Source organism: Kwoniella shivajii, chromosome 1 (assembly GCF_035658355.1).
Source record: "Kwoniella shivajii chromosome 1, complete sequence".
In the NCBI taxonomy this organism is placed as follows: Eukaryota; Fungi; Basidiomycota; class Tremellomycetes; order Tremellales; family Cryptococcaceae; genus Kwoniella; species Kwoniella shivajii.
The window spans coordinates 3,559,001-3,575,260 of NC_085908.1; the positions used below are offsets into that span (position 1 = coordinate 3,559,001).

At 44.3% G+C, this 16,260-nt stretch overlaps 7 protein-coding genes across 7 annotated transcripts; 6 read left to right on the plus strand and 1 right to left on the minus strand.

Annotated features, from left to right (window-relative positions):
• Positions 1-697: 697 nt before the first annotated feature.
• IL334_001317 (uncharacterized protein) lies at positions 698-1,686 on the plus strand (the record flags this gene model as incomplete). The annotated part of the gene is made up of 4 exons (XM_062933074.1): positions 698-769; positions 939-1,074; positions 1,143-1,348; positions 1,483-1,686. 4 exons carry the CDS (start codon positions 698-700, stop codon positions 1,684-1,686), a joined length of 618 nt encoding a protein of 205 aa, XP_062789125.1.
• Positions 1,687-3,158: 1,472 nt separating this feature from the next.
• On the plus strand, positions 3,159-5,000 carry IL334_001318 (uncharacterized protein; the record flags this gene model as incomplete). The annotated part of the gene is made up of 6 exons (XM_062933075.1): positions 3,159-3,204; positions 3,450-3,610; positions 3,938-4,091; positions 4,348-4,679; positions 4,757-4,889; positions 4,945-5,000. The coding sequence occupies 6 exons, from the start codon at positions 3,159-3,161 to the stop codon at positions 4,998-5,000; spliced, it is 882 nt and encodes a 293-aa protein (XP_062789126.1).
• A 1,167-nt stretch (positions 5,001-6,167) lies between these two features.
• On the plus strand, positions 6,168-8,534 carry IL334_001319 (uncharacterized protein; the record flags this gene model as incomplete). Its single annotated transcript, XM_062933076.1, has 5 exons — positions 6,168-6,564; positions 6,689-6,805; positions 6,865-8,186; positions 8,252-8,356; positions 8,442-8,534. The coding sequence occupies 5 exons, from the start codon at positions 6,168-6,170 to the stop codon at positions 8,532-8,534; spliced, it is 2,034 nt and encodes a 677-aa protein (XP_062789127.1).
• Positions 8,535-9,290: 756 nt separating this feature from the next.
• IL334_001320 (uncharacterized protein) lies at positions 9,291-9,917 on the plus strand (the record flags this gene model as incomplete). The annotated part of the gene is made up of 1 exon (XM_062933077.1): positions 9,291-9,917. The coding sequence occupies one exon, from the start codon at positions 9,291-9,293 to the stop codon at positions 9,915-9,917; it is 627 nt and encodes a 208-aa protein (XP_062789128.1).
• Positions 9,918-10,607: 690 nt separating this feature from the next.
• On the plus strand, positions 10,608-11,141 carry IL334_001321 (uncharacterized protein; the record flags this gene model as incomplete). The annotated part of the gene is made up of 1 exon (XM_062933078.1): positions 10,608-11,141. One exon carries the CDS (start codon positions 10,608-10,610, stop codon positions 11,139-11,141), a length of 534 nt encoding a protein of 177 aa, XP_062789129.1.
• Positions 11,142-11,671: 530 nt separating this feature from the next.
• Positions 11,672-12,364, plus strand: IL334_001322 (uncharacterized protein; the record flags this gene model as incomplete). Its single annotated transcript, XM_062933079.1, has 1 exon — positions 11,672-12,364. The coding sequence occupies one exon, from the start codon at positions 11,672-11,674 to the stop codon at positions 12,362-12,364; it is 693 nt and encodes a 230-aa protein (XP_062789130.1).
• A 142-nt stretch (positions 12,365-12,506) lies between these two features.
• Positions 12,507-15,954, minus strand: IL334_001323 (uncharacterized protein; the record flags this gene model as incomplete). The annotated part of the gene is made up of 13 exons (XM_062933080.1): positions 12,507-12,833; positions 12,914-13,141; positions 13,283-13,378; positions 13,443-13,726; positions 13,794-13,933; positions 13,988-14,084; positions 14,162-14,440; positions 14,507-14,635; positions 14,701-14,771; positions 14,824-15,083; positions 15,138-15,355; positions 15,417-15,749; positions 15,810-15,954. 13 exons carry the CDS (start codon positions 15,952-15,954, stop codon positions 12,507-12,509), a joined length of 2,607 nt encoding a protein of 868 aa, XP_062789131.1.
• Positions 15,955-16,260: the final 306 nt, after the last annotated feature.

Sequence of the window (16,260 nt, forward strand, 5' to 3'; positions counted from 1 at the left end):
TTTATGTTATGGAGGGAAAATCGGTGCTTTTGTGTAGAATCTAAAATCATCATCAAGTCAGCATGATATCCCGAATGAATGGGGTATCTTGTCTGGCGTGGGAGATGGCATTGCGTGCAAGTGAACAGCCATAGAGAGGGGGACACAGACTGATGAGGTCAAGGAGATATGGTGCGGATATACTCACTTTATTTAAGCGTTTGTTGAGAAGAAGAAAGAAATTAGATTAGAAGATGTGCAAATTTCTTTTGAACATGCATCGAGAGTGAATGGGGAAACGAGAGCGCATACCTTCTTATGTGGTACACGTATACAAATCATCTGGTTATTTCGTCTGGATTTCCGCCACTCGTGTAAACTTATTCTCGGCGTTTGGGTGAGACGAAATTGCCGAAACTCCCTCTTTGGTCCAAAATAACCTCTCACCATACCGGTTCCACTGTAGTAAAAGTATATGTTGGATTCAAAGGTCCCGTCACCGTACTTTTGCACTGACTGAACCCACTGCAAACTCGCTGCCACCATTCCACTCCAACTTTTGCACAAACCGATCTTTAAAGGTTTTTTCCACTTGTTCTCCCTTTTCCTTCTCCTCATCCATCAAGTCATCGCTGTGGCCGAGGTGTGTATCTATCATCTATTTCATCGTTACACTCAACTCAAATACTGATATCACGTATTCAAATAGTAATTCAAAATGGTCAAGCACAACAACCAACTTCAAAACAACCATTTCCACAAGGATTGGCAAAGACGGGTCAAGACCTGGGTTAGTTGATTTCTATACGTTATTAAGGGGGTTTGTGATGGAGGGATTGGACGAAGACAGGTCGGTCGGAATAGAAGACATGGAGCTGGAAGGATGAGGAGATTGTGTTGAATAGGATACATGGAATGGTTGAAAGAAGTAATGATAGCTAACAAACGTATGATCGTAGTTCGACCAACCCGGTAAAAAGAAGTCTAGAAGAGTCGCACGATCCAAGAAGGCTCTTGCTACTGGAGCTCAACCTCTTCAACGACTCCGACCTGCTGTCCGATGCCCTACCCAACGATACAACATCCGAATTAGGGGTGAGTCTCACACTTCCTTCTTTTTCTTTTTCTTGGGCACAGCTGATAATATCTGCCTGCATTTACAGAGGGACGAGGATTCACTCTTTCCGAAATCAAACTCGCCGGTATCAGAAAGAAGGAAGCTAAAGGTCTCGGTATCGCTGTTGACCACAGAAGACGATCCAAGTCTGAGGAAGGTCAAACCCTCAATGTTGATAGATTAAAGGAGTACAAATCTAGATTGGTAGTTTTCCCTAAGAAACAAGGTAAACCCAAGGCTGGTGACGCTCAAGTGAGTATCCGAGGGATTGCCGAATCAGCGAAGTTTATGAGGATTTCCATTTACTCTACCTACACATCATATCTCGTCTTCCCCATACGTGCAATATCGCAAAAACACTCGCTGACGCTTTTTGTTTTTATCAGGGTGACGACCTCACCGCTCACATCACTCGAGAATCCCTCCCTCTCCCTTCCGCTTACACCGCCGAGGCACCTCGAGCCATCACCGACGAGGAGAAATCCGCCGAAGCCTTTGTCACTCTCCGACAAGCCCGAGCCGCCCAACGAAACGAGGGTGCCCGACAAAAGAGACTCAAGGAGAAGGAGGCCGCTGAAAAAGCTAAATAAGCTATTCAATCGATATTGGTTGGTAGTGGATCGGCAAAGGGGATATGAGTCAGTTTCTGGGTGCATGGGGAACTTGTACTTTTGCGGTGGCATGCACGATTTTCTCTTTCGCAGTGTTCGAGTCGGCATTGTAGACTTGTGATAGTTCTCCATTAGTATCCGACGTGTGGATGGGCGATTAGATATCTTTCTTCGCAACCTGACTAACAAAGCTCAATGAGATTCATCGATACTCACGCCAATCTGTGGTGAAACCAAACTAAGCCTGCGCTCCAACCTCAGGTAGATGGAAATTGTCTCTGGTTGAGATGACTACTAAACACCTTCTTACAGAATACGTCTGGTTGGAACAGGAACCATTTCACGAGAGAACAAGTACCTCCTGAATCAAAAAACTCACTCTTATTGTTGATAGTGGCCTCGAAGTTTTTAGGTAGGTGGCAGATATACCGGATATGCCAGAGACACTATCAAGCTCTATTTTGTCAGTGATCTGTGTGCGGTGTAATACCAAACGCTCAAGCAGAGACTAGCACCTCTAGTCAGATTCACAAGACACGAATGATGCTCCTAATACTGGTCTTTCATTGTTTGGCCTTGTGCCGGTATTCACTGAGAATGTAGGTATGTTGATCCTGCTTCATGAGGGTAGGAGTCCAAACTCGTGCATCCGTATATTACCTATTTCATAGTTTTTTTCTGGTTGAAGTACATATCACTCGCAGGTGAACAAATAATACAACCTGTCGAATCTCCTGGCGGTAAACCTCGGATTCTGATGGAATATATAAAATGAAACCTGTATTTGCAGTACTAAGATTACGATTCTGTCATCTGATACGGTGATTACACAACGTATTACCTAGATTTTAAGATGTCGCACAATCACACAACAAAGAACGACATACCACACATTCCCACAGAAACACAGCAGAAGATGCCTTTCGTCGCTCAATTGGATCAGTCTCATTTACAGAAGCAGAGCTGCATTCTCACCAGTCATGAACAGTACATAAGTACACTGCTACTGTATGCACCCTTTCTGATTTATCCGTATAGAGTCCTGCTATTCATGCTATCACCCTTCATTACGAAGAGCTTCAACTCGGCAAACCCGAATCGTGGATTGATTTCTAATGATTCTAATTATGATTGGATAAGAATTGTCATAAGTTCCCAATTAGCGGGATCAAATCTACTTTTTAATATACTCGATTAGATATCTGATTTTGTGGGGTGGGGAACCGGATTTCAGGGTAAAAACGTATCAACTGTTATCCTATTAATTGACATTTTATTGTGAAATGTGTCCCCAAATACATACAGTGGGGGGAGGGGGGGGGGGGGAATAAGAGCATTGATCACTTCTATATCTCTCATCTTTTGGATATACTTCATCTCTTTCCAACAGTCATCACCCTCACAGCTCCTCTATATACCTGATACCCACAGTCAGAAGCATATATCCCACAATGGCTCCTATGGAAAAAGGTTTCTCGTGGTCCAACATCGCTGTTGGTGAGTGTCTGTAATCCCTCTATCGTGGAAGAGGGGGTTATGTGTGATTCATCATTGTATCTCGAGACCGTCGTTACTGCTCGATTTTTTCTCGTGACAAGTGATATGCTGCGTCTTTCTATCCTCACTCCCTCGTGATATCAACAATCACTCGCGCTCCGCTCCTTGCTCGCTCGTGATGAGAGAGACCTGCCTGACTCACTCGTACACTCGCTGACGCTCGTGGACTCGTTCGTCTATTGCAGGAGCAACAATGAACATGTTCGAAGTGACGACCCTCGGACAACCTCTGGAAGTACTCAAAACTCAAATGGCAGCTAATCGATCACAAACGATGGGTCAAGCATTCAGGAACGTTTGGTCAAGAGGTGGAATTAAAGGTTTCTATCAAGGTTTAATTCCATGGGTGAGTGATTTGGTCTTCAAACGAGGATTTAGGTTTGAGTAAAGAAGCTGATGTGATGTTCTTCAATCAATCAATTCGTCCTTTTACCGTGTCCTGTTCTCTTATGTCTCTTAATTATGGAATTTAATGCTTCTTATCCACCATCACTCAAACTTCCTATCCATATCTACCACAATACCGTGAAAACGAAACCTCTCAACGTATCCACATTGATATCTGCTATCCCGCCCATCGCTACATGCCGTTTGTACTGCTCTCCCATCGTACCTCCGCTCTTTGTTCTCCCTCAACACCCACTTCGATACGCTCATGTGTCTCGCTCAATAGGCATGGATCGAAGCATCTACCAAAGGAGGAGTCCTCATCTTTACCGGATCAGAAATTGAAAAGTACGCCACTAAAACATTCGGCGTATCTCCTGCTACAGCAGGTATGTTGGGAGGTATAGGTGGTGGTGTAGCTCAAGCATATGCTACCATGGGTAAGTCATTGTCTGTCTAAGGAGAAGCGAGTTGAAGGCTGATCAATTTACCTCATTGTGCTTCACATAATTCTCCTAACTCTGCTGCATTGGCTCCATTTGACCTCAATTGTTCTTCAAATCAATTCATCCATTATCGCTTCTCTAATCCCCTTCGCCACGACCCCATACTACATTCTTCCTTGTCTCGCTACCGCCCAATGTCGCTCTAATTTCACCCGCTACACCTCGTCGTCGCTCGATCATACTCAATCAGGCTTCTGCACCTGTATGAAAACCGTTGAGATCACCCGACATAAGCAAGCATCCGTCGGAGCACCTGTCGAATCAACATTCAAGGTATTCGCCGATATCTACAAGAGAGAAGGTCTTGCAGGCATAAACAAAGGTGTCAACGCGGTCGCTTTACGTCAAGCTACCAATTGGGGTTCAAGATTTGGTTTTGCCAGATTAGCGGAAGACGCACTTCGAAAGATCAAAGGTACGAAAGAAGGTGATAAATTAGCTCCTTTAGATAGGATCTTGGCATCTACCATTGGTGGTGCTTTAGCTACTTGGAATCAACCCATTGAGGTTGTAAGAGTTGAGGTGAGTCGCTGTCTATAGTCAATCGAAAAGCTGCTCTACCACCGAGCCAGGAGGAAGCATGCTGACCAATTTCACAGATGCAATCCGCTATCAAATCCCAAGATCCTACTCGACCCGCTAAGAAAACCGTCCTCAACACTTTACAATACATTTACAAGACCAATGGTATCAAAGGTCTTTACCGAGGTGTAGCTCCTCGAATTGGTCTAGGTGAGTTTCGCATACTGGACTGACCGTTCAAGCTTGACTGGTTGGGATTTTTCAGGTGCTTGGCAAACCATCTGTATGGTCACTTTCGCAGATTACGTGAAAGCTGCGTGAGTTTATGCTCCCTTTTTTGTGAATGAGCAGATGACTGATGATTGATAAATCTACAGCATCGGTACTGCCAAATAAACCTGGGGACCGGTAGGCTGATGAAATCGATTTGACGGTGAAGATATCTTCTTTTATTCCCTTCCTTGTGATATATACCTTTTTCAGCATAGAGAATATTATTTTTGGTAATTATATGATTGGTAGTCTAGTGGTCAGTCAGACTCAAGGGCGTTCTATTGTGCATCAATTCTGGATTTGCTTGACTGGTTAGATACATGCATAAACTCATGATATATACAAAACCACTGTTGCTCGGTGATGTCTGTTAGGCATGCTCTGACCTGCTTAGGATTGTGATTAGGCGCATGATTTTAGCAGGTTGAATATGTTTTGTCGCGACGAGTAAGATTACACGCGTGTTTGATCATCTCTGTTTTCTCTCTTTTGTCCTCTGATCTCAACCATATATTGACCACAATCAATCATATACACCTCTAAGATACCATACCATACCTCGAGCAGGTCTCTTGTTCGTTCACACAATATCAAGAAGCATCAACTGATTAGCGAAAATACGTTCAGACCTCTCTTGACGCTCACTACTTTCTTTTGTTCAAACAATTCATTTCTCAAGGTGAGTGGCGTATTGAATTGCCTTCGAATCCTGAGCGATGGGATGGGACTGAGGGCTTGTCAGATACACATCAATCATGACTGTGTGAGCTGATCGTTGTTGTCGCTTTGCATCTCCGATATCTTGTCATCATCCATCATTTCGTCTCATCGATACACGAATACTCCTTATTTTGACATCCGACTTCAACTGTTGAAATACTACGCCCGGACCCCCCTTCTCCACCTTCATTTCTCCTTGGCTTTCACACAATCAAACTCGTCTCGAAGTGAGTATGTGTTTCATCCTCCCTCCATCTTGATCACGTCGTAGTCGTTGAACCATTGTTGACATCGAAAAATTGCATAGATTCGCTTCTTCCTCGCCAATCTTCATTCGTATTCATTTTCCCTACATTTCAATCATCAACACAGGTGAAAAAGGTGCAGGACCGTAAAGTATCCTTTCGGCTGGACATCTCACACACATCTGCCCATTATCCCACCCCACGCCCATTATCTCCTAACATCGTAATATCGTAAAAACACGTAAAAACAATGTCATCAACACTTCGACCTCATCGATCACCTTCACCTTCCCCAACTCCCTCACCAACGATCAATCACACCAATCCAGCCAAATTGACCAGACAAAGTTTGGGTCCACCTTCCACGACCCAAGGTGCAGCAAAAGGATTTGCGGGTTTAGGCATATCATCCTCCCCTACAACCAATTCTCATCCTAGACATGTCAGTTCTGCAGCTTTGATGGGCGGTGGAGGAGGAGGAAGAGAAAGGGAAAGAGAGAGTTTATCTCCAAGACCTAGTTTAGGTAATAATACCACTCCAAGAGCAGTTTCAGGTGGTCCAAATTTCGGACTAGGCGTTATGGGTGGTGGTGGTAGACCCAGTAGCGAATTCTTACCTAGTAGAGAAAGTGCAAAGACTCCAGAAGGTGAGTGATGTGCCTTTATCGATCAGAGCAGCACATCGTAGTCGCTTCCACTTTCCGTAACTGTCACCTGCTACTCAAATAACTAGACAAAGAAAAGCCGTGACTGACCCTACAACCCCCTTAGCCGAACAAATCGATCAATGGTTCAAGCATCTCGCAAGTTGGGAAGCTACATTGGAAGAAATGGCTGCCGCCAGTACCGACCAAAATTTCACAGAGGAGCTTGGCGCTATTGAGCAGTGTAAGGGCTGTCTATTCACTTAAGAGCTTACAGCCATTGCTAATATTCCATTACTTCAGGGTTCCGAGTCCTCTCCGAAGCCGAACGAACAGCCGCTCTCTATTCCCTCCTACAACATTCTACACCCGTTCAGATTCGATTCTTCCTTTCTGTCCTCCACCACATGGCACAATCTGACCCTATGACCGCTCTCCTCTCTCCCGCTCCCTCTGGTCCTGGTTTACAAGCTCAGATGGAGCAAAAACTCTGTGCTATGAACATGAAATCCCCTTCTGCCGGTGGTGGCGGCGGTTTTACCGGGTCCCCAAACCCAAACCAATATCTCGCACCTGACGACGCTGCAGCGCAAAAGGCCAAAGCGAAGCAAAACAGAATCTCCGCTCCTGGTACTCTTCAACCCGTTGACAGATGGCAAAGCGGTCTTGATCAAGTAGTAGAAAGAGGTTCCTCACCTGGACTCGAATCAAACGGTTCAAGCAGAAGCAGATCCCCTGTTCCCGATCCCAGACCTAAATCTACCGATTTTTCAGGACAAGCCAACCAACCTCGTAGAGAATCTTCAGGCTATCAACGATCACCTCGACTTTCTGGTGGCGTCGGGCTTGGTATTGGTCATCCTGAGCATCAAGGTCAGTCACCTGTCACTTCACCTTTCATGAACAACGGAAGTTGGGCGAGTATGGTCAACACACCTATGGTTCCCGGCTTTATCGATCCTAAAGTAGACAGTTTGACTCAAGCATTAAATATGGCAAGTTTAGGGCTTGGTAATCCCAACCGAATTCCTCTGGAAGATCCGAGAAAGTTCAGACGACCTAATACAGGTACCACATCCCGTAATGTGTCTGGAGCTTACAATGACGAAGGAGACATGATCAATCCTCGATCCATGCAACCTGGAGTCAACGCCACTTCACCTTTACTTGGTGGAGTTGGATTTGCACGATCGCCTGTCATCGATCAATATGGATTAGGTGGATTAGGTATTGGAGCGGACCCCAATGCGTTAGCTGGATTAGGAATGAATTTCGCCAATTTAGGGGGATTGAACGCTGCTCAAGCTCAATTAATGGCAATGCAGCAAATGCAAACAGCTGCTTCTTTCGCTCAAGGTGGTTATGGAGGTGGTTCACCAAACTTAGGTTCAGGTGGTTTACACTCCAATAACAATCACTCTAGAAATCCTGGAGCTAGAAACGGAGCACCAGGTAGAAAGTCACCAATGTTAGGTGGACAAGGCAAAAACTCACCTGCTCCAGGAGGAAATAGTAGTGCGACTGGAGGTGGTGCAGGTGGTGGTGCGGGCGTAGCTGGACCTGACGATGTGGACATGAAGATTTTGGAAGATACCTCTGGTTGGCTAAGGGTTCTAAGACTTCATGTGAGTCATTGTCTATCTCAGAATTCAGGAAACCGATCATTGATGCCTCACTCGTCTCAACGCAGAAATATACACCAAATTTCGAGAAATCGTCTTGGAAAGATATGATAGCTATGAATGATCAAGATTTACAGGCTAAAGGGATTTCAGCTCAAGGTGCTAGGACAAAAGTGAGTGATTGCTTCACGATCGACTCATTCCGATGGCGTACGATAGCTACTATGAGAGAGATACTGACCAGCGACACTCTCACAGTTCCTTAAAGTCTTTTATAACGTCCGAACGAAGATGGATCTTCCGCACCCAGATGGTCAAGAGGACTATGCGCCAGGAGCGAAGGAGAAGTAGACTTGTTGCTCCTCGATACCTACTCAGATAAGGTCGTCTCATAAAATGCGCATTGAGTTTTGGAGAAGAACGTAGATGTGGCTGTGTAACGCTTAATTCCCTCATGATTCACGAAATGCTTGGAAAATTCAATATGGTATGACGAAATTGCATGTGACTTCTTTTTTGCTCAAATGCTGAGATAAAACGATCCAAGCAGTACCGGATTGCCACGAATTCCGGAGGCTAACCTCATGATGTGACCTAGTTTAACGGTTGAAATCGTTGTCAAACAATTTTTCGATGTTGTAGAGTATCACTTAATCTCGGATCGAATATACCTAACTGACCTACTTTGCTTACTATTATTGATGTACATAACGAAGTCGAGTCGACAGATGTGAATTCGGTTCAATTCGGATATATCCATCGCGATGATGATACAATACCGCATTACGAATATGGGACATAGTTTCACAGATCAATCAAAAGAGATGAAGTTTGCGATCCATTCACTGAATGGTCTTCCTGCTGGATTTTTGTAAATACTGCTGCCCGTGCTGTAGAACCAAGCAGGTGCTGTATTCATGTGAAAGCCTACTGATTGGGCGAAATGTCAATCTACTCATTACTCAGAAGTTCATTCGTCGTAAACAACAATTCATCTCACCACATTACATTGCCCCAGACTCATTCACCCTTGCAGTACAATACCCTCGAATACTTTCCCTTGATTCCAGGACTTTCAATTGCCACTGGTCACCGTCATTTTACGTCATGTCATCCCGCAATACCACCGCTGTAAACGTTGATGTTGAACTTACTGAAGACGGCATTCACGTCCATCCTCGACTGTCCACGGGGGCAAACGGAGCGCCAGAATCGATCACAGTGTATGATCAATCGGAAAACGTCAATATGACTTACACGAAACCAACATGGAGCGAACATCATCCTTGGTCAAGTACTAGCTTAAAGGTACTTGGGTTAGCAGGTGTAGCAGCTTCTATAGGAGCACCAGTCTATATGAAACTAAATTATGATGAAATATTGTCAGGAGTTGAATCTACGCGAGATCAAGCCATTCAATTAGCAGTTCGAGAAAGGACTGCAAATGAGGAATGGAAGAAATTATTCGACAAGACAAAGTCGGAACATCCCGGTTGGGAAATCAATCCTTCTGACGTTTCAGGATTAATCACTAAGAGAGATGATGGGTATACTTTAGCTGATGGAGATACTCTGGTGAGAGAAACGTTAACATCTTCATCTCAAGGCGAAGTTGAGGTAGAGGTAGAATATGGAAGGGAAAGATCAGAGAATGATGACACAGTTGATACTGTACGAACTGACAAAGATACTCAATCTGGAGATACCAAAGTACCTAGATCGTTCGTAGCTTAATCTCCGGATCCGAATCTGTACAATTGTCCATTGGTGAATCTCCCATTCGATAGGACCCTATTTGCACATGATCTTGAGGAGGGAATCACGATGAAGTGTGAATGTATCACATGAATATATTGCTCGATGGTCGATTCGACTACATCATCTGTAAATGCCCTTGTCTACAGTCACTTAAGAAGAGATGAAAACAGGAAGTTCCTGTATTGACACATTCTGAAAAACGTGAAGAACCTACGTAAAAGGCTGCACATGAATCCTCGTCATGATGAATCCTTCTTTGCTCTTGAAGGACTAGTGAAAGGATTCAGTCGATAGAACTTGTGATCATACTTATGATCCTTTTTCTCATGATCCTTTACAAGCAGAAATGGCTTCGCATCATGACATATATGTCGTATGATGAAAGGTCGTTGGAGCTCAGAGTAACTCAAGTCAAGTAACTAGGTGACTCGCAGTTAAACAGTATCATATTCGTATTTAGTGTAGGTAGCATTCATTTCTTCTTCTGCCTCCTTCTCTTTCTCATACCATTAAGCAGATCTTCACTCCCCCTTGAGACAACACCCATACTCAACCGTATACACGCTGCATTATCAATCGATATCTGATTCTACCGTAAGCTTGATAGTCCTGCTCATTTGGCCATGACGTGTGCTAAACACTTTATCGCCACTCCTAGATTTGGACATGACTGACCGCAACAACCCCATCGATCTCCATAACCTTCGCCGTGACGGGACCGCAAGACCTCCTGGCGCCCAAACGGATGATCGTCAAAGCAGGACCAATGCCCAGTCTGAATCCGATGGCAATCGCTCGCAATTTTGGATCGACCGTCATCCCAGCGCTGCCGCGGCGGGTACACTGGTTCTCGGGGCTGGCTTTGGATTGGCTATTTCACGTATCTATCATGATAGGGACATCCAAAGAGGGCAATCCGAAGAGTGTAAAGAGCGATACTCCCATTCATTCGATGGGTTCACAGCTAAAGGTAGCACGAGTCCCGACACTGAGAACCTTCACCAGCGCACTGCAGCTTCAGCTATTGGAGTAAACAACGATCATAATTTGAGAGATGGAGATTCATTGGTTCAGGAGTCTCTATCAGGTAGAACTGGTCAGGAAGTCTATGTAGACCAGACCAGGCCTGAGAATGAAGCGGGAAGAGATGGCACTCTTGGTGGTACTGCCCCTCGAAGTGCTAGTACTTTCAGAGGGTAGATAGGACATTGTACAGTAGAACTTCTTTACGTGATGTTTTCAATTATCCATAGATTATGAACTTCAAGTGGCGATTCGCTTTGTGGAACTCCCTATTCCCCTGTTATATAATCGCTTTTACAAGATATGAATGAAGGTAGAGCTTCCATAGCCGACTATCCATTGGTAGCCACCGTGTTTCAAACATGCTGATAAGAGGTGATATTTGGCCTGCTATCCTTCCTGTGATTTCGGAAATTGCAATATAGATAATCGTAAAGGATAAAACCAAGACTGAGTCTGAGCAATGACGATCGTGAAAGGTTAATACGTCTTCTCAGTTCACGTCATCTAAGGTGGCTTCTGATACTGTAATTCCGCAATACATCCTTTTTGGGAAGATCACATCCTTTCAACCACAAGTTCAAATATCAGATTGGTTCTTCACCCTAGATATCCTATATTAATACGTACGAAAGTCCTGCTGGCAGGTACTTTTTCTGCCATCATTCCATCATTTCATCATTCCATCATTTTAGACCGTGCTCAATATGAGTACTGACAATTTCGAGTTACAGGCTATCCGCCCTCCTCCGCCTGCTTATGACGCTGGAAGCACTGATAACCAGACTCAAACTCAAACCCAAACCCAAACCCAAACCCCAACCCAAAGAGGAAGAGACAGCTCTCGGACGACTCGAGCTCTTTCGTGGATGGGAGACCGCATCGCGAAGGTGTACGAAGAATATCCAGGGTTTACTATCACTTTCTCAATCGCAGCAGGAATAATTGTCGGTATACCCGTCGGTTCGCTTATCACACAAGAAGTTCTTCGAGATGCAGTGCAGAGTGCAAGTGAAGTCACAGCGGACTTAGAGCTTTGTCAGAGGCAAAGACAACTTGCTCTTGAGGATATCGATATCTTAGGGGATAAAGTGGATAAGCTAGGAAATTACGAAGCAAATTACAAAATCCTTCATGATTATCTGACCAAAATCAACAGAACGCACCCGGAATATCATATACAGTTCCCCGATCTGTGGGAGGTTGATGATCTCAAGCAATTGTCACAGAGAGATGGGGCTGATTTGCTTAATATCACACTTTCAAACTCGACTAACAGAGATGACCAGTCTCCCAGTGTTATTGTCAGTGTAACCCCTACCGTCTCAACCGCTGATACAGCTAGCCACGGTGGATCAGAAAGTAGAGTAACCAGATCAGCACGATCTTTTGAGGGTTAATTTGAGTTCTGATAGCTTTCTCCTATACTATACAGCGAAAGATCAATACATGCAGCTGTAAGATCATGATATATCATTGACCATTTAGCCTATCCAGTAGTTATGATAATGCATTATTTGTCGGTAAAAATTTCTCCAAAACCTAAATAGCATTGCCCAGAACGTCTCTACCAATCTTCACACCCCTTCTCACCGTCTCCCTCTCTTTGTCACCTAAGACTCCTATCATTTCCGTGATCTTCTTCTGCCCCCTTTCTAGAACATATAGCCATCCACCTGCTAACTCAGTGTTACTTAGCATTTTTTCGAATTTCTCTTGGATGGATTCATCGTCAAAATTGTTTTGTATCGAGAAGGTTTTAGGTAAAGTGAATATTGGTGAAGATGTATGAATTGATAGTATCATGTGTACTAGGAAATTTATCAAGAACGACAATAATGGCGAAGAAAGTGAAGTGAAGTCTAATGCCTGCAAGACATATTAATCCATGTAAGCTTCACGACATCGTACTATTGATGAACCGCTTCGTCCATGTATCAATTACTGACCTTGAAAACCGTCATGTCCAGACCGCCTCTTCCAACCACATATCCAATAGCTTTAGCCACATTGCTAGCGCGTTGCTTTTGTTTCTTCGCTTTTGATGAATCTAGACTACCCGATTCTAGCTCACGAAGGAAATCCCAAAGAGCGTATTGGAGTGTGAAGCGATGATCGTAAGAGTTCGAACATAGGTTCGAAAGGATAAGCGTATAGTATGGATTATATGTCTTTTCCTGAATAAACAAGTACGGCATCAGCGCCAACTCCATGTACCATCACATGATTGTTTAACAAGTTGAGGAATACAGTAATAACACTATTACAGCAAAGATGATATTCTTCCGACGCGGTTATATCTCAATCATTTCACTCACAAGTCCACAGCAATGCAATGTCACTCTGACAAGCTCCCTCTGCTGCACTTCCGTCAATTTTAGAGCATTCAACCTATCACAAGCATGAATGTAATCCTACAGCCAATCCGATTCTGTCAGCCATCATTCTATGTGTCGATGATTGATACAACAAGCTCACCTCTGAGGACAGCAAAACGACGAAAACACCTCTTCTAACATCAGTGTTCATACCCTGTTTCCTAGCGAGATCCAGTAGCGCTTCTTCATCCGTAGCTTCCTCCTTTGATTCCGCCTTATGGCCTTTCTTCGATGCAGCAGATGTAGACGTTGAAGCAGAAGCTAGTTGCTCTCTTTCGAGTAAAGGATTTCCAGACCATCCAGCTCCTACTAACCACCATTTACCCTTCTTGTCCGCTGATAACAAATCGGATAATGACACTCGTAATGGCTCGTATGCCAGTACTGTATCCATCCTTCCAGTTAGTTTCTGGTTTTGATTTGCCCTGAGGCAGTAGGTGTAATAACTCACAACGACGTTTTTTGCCTAAACCTGAGAGGAACTTTTTCATCCTTGTAGCAGCTTCATTGCCACCTTCTGAATTTGTGTTCGATTTGATTTTTCCATTCTTCACATTTGTCAACGTTTCAACCATGAATCTGGCCCTTGCACTGTCGATACGATCAATGTGTAAGCGGAAACCTCTTGGCGAGCATTAAACCCACGTCATGGTCTTTTCCTTCCCTTTGGTTTTATCTTGCACTAATGAGACTATATCCTTCAAAGAAGCAGGATCATCTGTTCGCAGTTGTGCACCGGAGCCTAAGCGAATTTTGTCATCATCAGCGGACGGTCCTTATTTGATTGGCTGCCGATCAGCTGAGGTGAGTCGGACTTACATCTCAGAACCTTTAACAATCCTTCCACTGCGCTTTCTCCCATGATTTCTCCATCTTTTTCATTTCCTCCTTCCAAAAACCCTCTCACTAAATCGTATATCAACTTCGATCCAATCACTTGAGCATTGTATAGCTCCGCTATGAGGGTGAGCAAGTTGAGAGCTTCTTTCGATCCGTCGGGCGTTTCATATATATTCGCTTCCAGATTGGTACCGCTTGACGCTGGATTGGTGAGCGCATCTTGGTATCGCATAATCAGAGTGTGAACGAAGTGGGCGCCTGGACCACGTTCATCACAATCAGTAATTGAATCGCGAATACGTGTGTAAGGTCGTGGGAACGTACCGAATTCCATTCCTACTACTCGATGCAAAGCTCCGACGAGAGTAGCATACAGCACAACGAAGGAATCTAACAAATTCGCTTTGTTCGATATCATCACAATGATAAGATTGGTGAGGGTAGTCGTCACATCTTTGTTGAAGCTTCAATTCAGCAAGCGTGCAGCCAATGAGAAGCAGAAGACATGCAAGCCTCACCATTTCTACTATGTCCCCTATACAACCCCTCGATCTCCCCTAGAATGCTCTCAAGATTTGCTTCACTCAGTCTATAGCAACACGGTCAACAATGAAGCCATTGACAAAATGAGGGAGACATACTTATTTAGCAGACCTTGAGATTTCCGTTCCAGTCTCACCATCTCTTCGGCTTTCTCTTTACTACCTCTTGCTTTTTCCTCTAATTGAGCGGCTCGAAGATGCGGAGGGATATATTTGGTAGGTGCGGACGACTGTTCAGGATCTGTAGGAGCTGATTCAGATACATCGATATTAAGCTCATTTAAACTTTCAGAGTTTACATCGGTATCTTGTTTAACCTCGTCATCGCCTTCTTCTTCATTGGAATATTCTTCGTCAAGCTACCGAGTAAACTCAGCTAAGACCCGTAAACACGCAGCGATATTGCGACTCACCTCTATCTCTTCATCGTCGTTGCTTTCCTTCTCTGCATCTGACTCATCACCCTCTTCGTTTGATTCCTCCTCATCTTCCTCTAGTCCATCAAGATCCATCATGTCATCATCGTCGTCACTCTCGTCTTCTTCGGCGAGCTCCTCGTCACTCTCATCCACCTTATCCATGTTTAATCCGCTTCCTCCAGGTCCGACAACATCCGCAAAATCGAGGAGATCTATAAGAGCCCCAATATCAGCACGACCCACTTGCTTTATTTGACTCATAAAAAGACATACCATCCAACCCATCATCATACACCTCTTTCCCTTTCCCTTTCTCCTTCTTCAGTATGTACTCCAACCACTCGATCTCTTGATCTTCTGCATCTCCGACCATTTCATCAGGCAGTCTCAGCTCCGGTAGTTTCTTTTTCTTCTTAGGAGGCTCATCGTGACCTAACTTTGATTTCGCTTTCTTTGGCGGCGGAGCTAATTGAGTTTGATCTGCTTCAAGATCATCATCTTCCGACACAGACGGAGGTGCCCTGTTTCTATTCTGCACAGACGGGCCTGAGCGAGCTGCTTTCCTCTCTTCTTTCCGTGTGAGTTCAATTCGCCTAGATCCTGATCCTGTTTGCGATTATCGTCAGCGCTGAATCGGCCGCTGAACTAGAAGTTGAAAGGATATACCATATTTGGTATCAACTTTTTCTCTCAACTCGGCAGGCAATTTGGGTCCACCATATCCTCCACTTCTTCCACCTCTGCCACCACCTCTGCCACCTCCTCGTCCTCTTTGTCCATTGCCATTCCCTCTGGTCCTGAATGGGGGCATTATTTGCCTTTCAAATCTGCGTTCTATATGTTTGCGATCAACATCCTAACAACCTCCATGTTACTGTTTTCAACTTTTTTCTCTCGCTTTTGGGTGGCAAAAAAAACATTTCTATTCAGGTACAAAAGAAATCACGTGGGAGAACCCCCCCTTTCATCTGATATCACGTGACAGGTGTTTTGACTGTAGTGCATCTCACGCGTGTATGTTGAATGAGAGATATTATTCAAAGACATTTTCACTCACTATTCATATTCATATTCAACTTGTAACCAGCAGCTATTCAGTCCGATCATCACATCTTCA